Source organism: Zingiber officinale, chromosome 5A (genome assembly GCF_018446385.1).
Source record: "Zingiber officinale cultivar Zhangliang chromosome 5A, Zo_v1.1, whole genome shotgun sequence".
NCBI classification, from domain to species: Eukaryota; Viridiplantae; Streptophyta; class Magnoliopsida; order Zingiberales; family Zingiberaceae; genus Zingiber; species Zingiber officinale.
Window position 1 is genome coordinate 37,705,200 of NC_055994.1, and position 2,618 is coordinate 37,707,817.

General features: G+C 40.7%; 1 protein-coding gene across 1 annotated transcript; it reads left to right on the forward strand.

Annotated features, from left to right (window-relative positions):
• The first annotated feature begins 998 nt into the window (after positions 1–998).
• On the forward strand, positions 999–2,359 carry LOC121982753 (mitochondrial import inner membrane translocase subunit TIM23-2-like). Its single transcript, XM_042535837.1, has 2 exons — positions 999–1,595; positions 2,206–2,359. The coding sequence occupies exons 1-2, from the start codon at positions 1,017–1,019 to the stop codon at positions 2,221–2,223; spliced, it is 597 nt and encodes a 198-aa protein (XP_042391771.1). The 5' UTR covers positions 999–1,016; the 3' UTR covers positions 2,224–2,359.
• The last annotated feature ends 259 nt before the right edge of the window (positions 2,360–2,618 follow it).

A 2,618-nucleotide genomic window follows, 5' to 3' on the forward strand; every position in this document is an offset into this window, starting at 1 on the left:
GAGAGAGAAAGTGTGATGAGAGAAAATGAGAGACTGAGGAGAGAGAAAGTATGCTGAGAGAGAAAGTGTGATTAGAGAAAATAAAGAGAGAGAGTGTGATGAGAGAGAATGAAGAGAGAGAAACTATGATGAAAAAATGAGGAGAGAGAGTATGCTAAGAGGGATTGAGGAGAGAGAAAGTACGATGAGAGAGAAATTATGATGAAAAAATAAGGAGAAAGAGTGTAATGGAAGAGAAAGTGTGATGGAAGAAAATGAGGAGAGAGGGTGTATGATGGGAGAGAATATAGAGAGAAAATGGTAGAGAATGTGTGATGAGAGAGAATGAGGAGAGAGAAAGTATGTTAAGAGAGAAAGTATGATGATAAAATAAGGAGAGAGAAAATATTATGAGAGAGAACAAGGAAATAGAGTGTGAAATTAAAAAAAAATGAACAAATATACTAAGAGTATTTTTGTCTAAAACTTAATTTGTATTCTTATTCCATCAAAACCCAAGGGAGAGGGTGAGTTTCATCCATACCCAAGTTTTTGGGTTTCATTTCAAAATTTTGATTCCATTCCCATCAACCAACACACAAGGTTTGAGAATGAATCCATTCCCTCATTCCCAAACCCATAAACCAAACACCACCTAAAAGGAATGTGTGTAAAAGAGATGTGTTGTTATAACGAGTATATGACAGTGAACTCTATGTTTTCTTATGAGATGATGAATGTTATAACATAGATCCATTGTGGATGCTCTAACATACTTTGAAAAATAAATTTAAATTTGAAAAAATTAATTTAAAATATAGGATATTATATTTTTTAAATAAAAAATAAAATAAAAATATATATATTTTTTATTTCTCTGAATCAGTCTTGAGTGTGCGACTATGCTAGGTAAAGCCTTGGAGCTGCCAACATGGCCGGGCTGGGCCGAGCCGTACCCAGCCGATTAATCCCCTTAAACCCTACTTAGCTTTCCGTCGTAATATAAAAGTATCCCTTGGCCTCTGCCCAAAACCCTAATGGCGGGTTCCAACTACCACGAGTCACTTGACGCTGCCGACGCCGGTATCGGAGACGACGGGAAGCGGCGGCTCCACCACCTCTACAACCCCTATGAGTCCCTACACAACCCGTACGCCTTCCCTATGTACCCGCGCATCTACGACCTCCCCACCTCGCCCGAGTTCCTCTTCGAGGAGGATGCCTCCCTCCACCGCCGTTCTTGGAGTTACAATCTTAGCTTCTGCACCGGCGTTGGATACCTCTCCGGAGCCGCTATCGGTGGCGCCAGGGGCGTCCTCGACGGTGTCCATGCCTCCGAGCCCGGCGAGTCTCTCAAGCTCCGAATCAACCGGGTCCTCAACTCATCCGGTCAGGCTGGGCGCCGGCTGGGAAATTCCGCGGGACTGCTGGGTCTCATCTTCTCGGGCCTGGAGAGCGGGATTAGCGCCGCTATCCGGGATGACGGCATCTTGAGCACAGTGGTGGCCGGGCTGGGCACTGGGGCCTTGTTCAAGGCTGCCTCTGGCCCAAGGTCTGCTGCAGTCGCGGGGGCGATAGGAGGCCTTGCAGCAGGGCTTGCTGTAGCTGGGAAGCAGGTGGCCAAGCGATATATCCCAATTTAAAAAAAAAAATGAAAAAAGTCATGTCTTTTTCAGGGAGTCTTTGTTGCTCTGTTATAAACTGTTGGGTATTTAGAAATTTGTAGGTTCTCTCTTCCTTAACATTTTGTTACCTTAGTATGGAACAATGTATAACATTATTTATCTGTTCTTGTCCAGTGCGTTCCTTGACATTTTCACATCATTTTGTAATTTACTTTTTTGATTGGTGGTATTAGTTTTTGTTCCTGTTTTTATTCTAGTATTTTTGTGGTGCTATGTTCATATGCTTAAGAATGGATCTTTTTCTGACTTATGAGGCATAGAAAACCTTGTATCAGTCTAGATTTGGCAGATAAAGATATTCCTGTCTGGTTAGTGACAATATGACATTTTGTCTTCTTGTTTGCATTAGGATTGGTAAAGTGTTCTCTGCCTGTGCTATCTTTCTGTTCTTTGTGTATGTTAGATAGTCGTTTACTAATTTGAAGATTTTGGCACTAGCCAGTTGTTTTGTTTTGTTTTGTTTTGTTTTGTTTGCTTGTTTGTTTGTTTTCTGGCAGGTTGAGTTCCAGTTTCTCACTGTGAAACGGCTACTCTTTTACAGGGCCACATGCTGAAGTAGAGACTCAATGCTTTTTGTCAACAACCTAGGTAAAATACCTGACTAACCCTCAGTATTAGTGTGTTTTACAGTATGTACGTGCACATAGCTTGATTTGTATTTGTACTTTGGTGATTTAAAGGCCTTATCTATGGTAAAACTATGGAGTCGAGTGAAGATGACCTGCCTTTCTTGCTACCATTCACATACTATTTGGCTTGTGTTAAATATTTCAGAACAGAAAATCATGAAAATTATTCTCAAGGACATTTTCTGTCATTATCTACACTCTAAAATTATTTTCCATTTACTGATTTGTGCTGGTGTGACTTTAATACAAACAATGTAACATTTAATAATTTGATTGGGTTTAAAATCGATTACTAGGTGATCTGGATAAAGAATTCTGGTTCTTG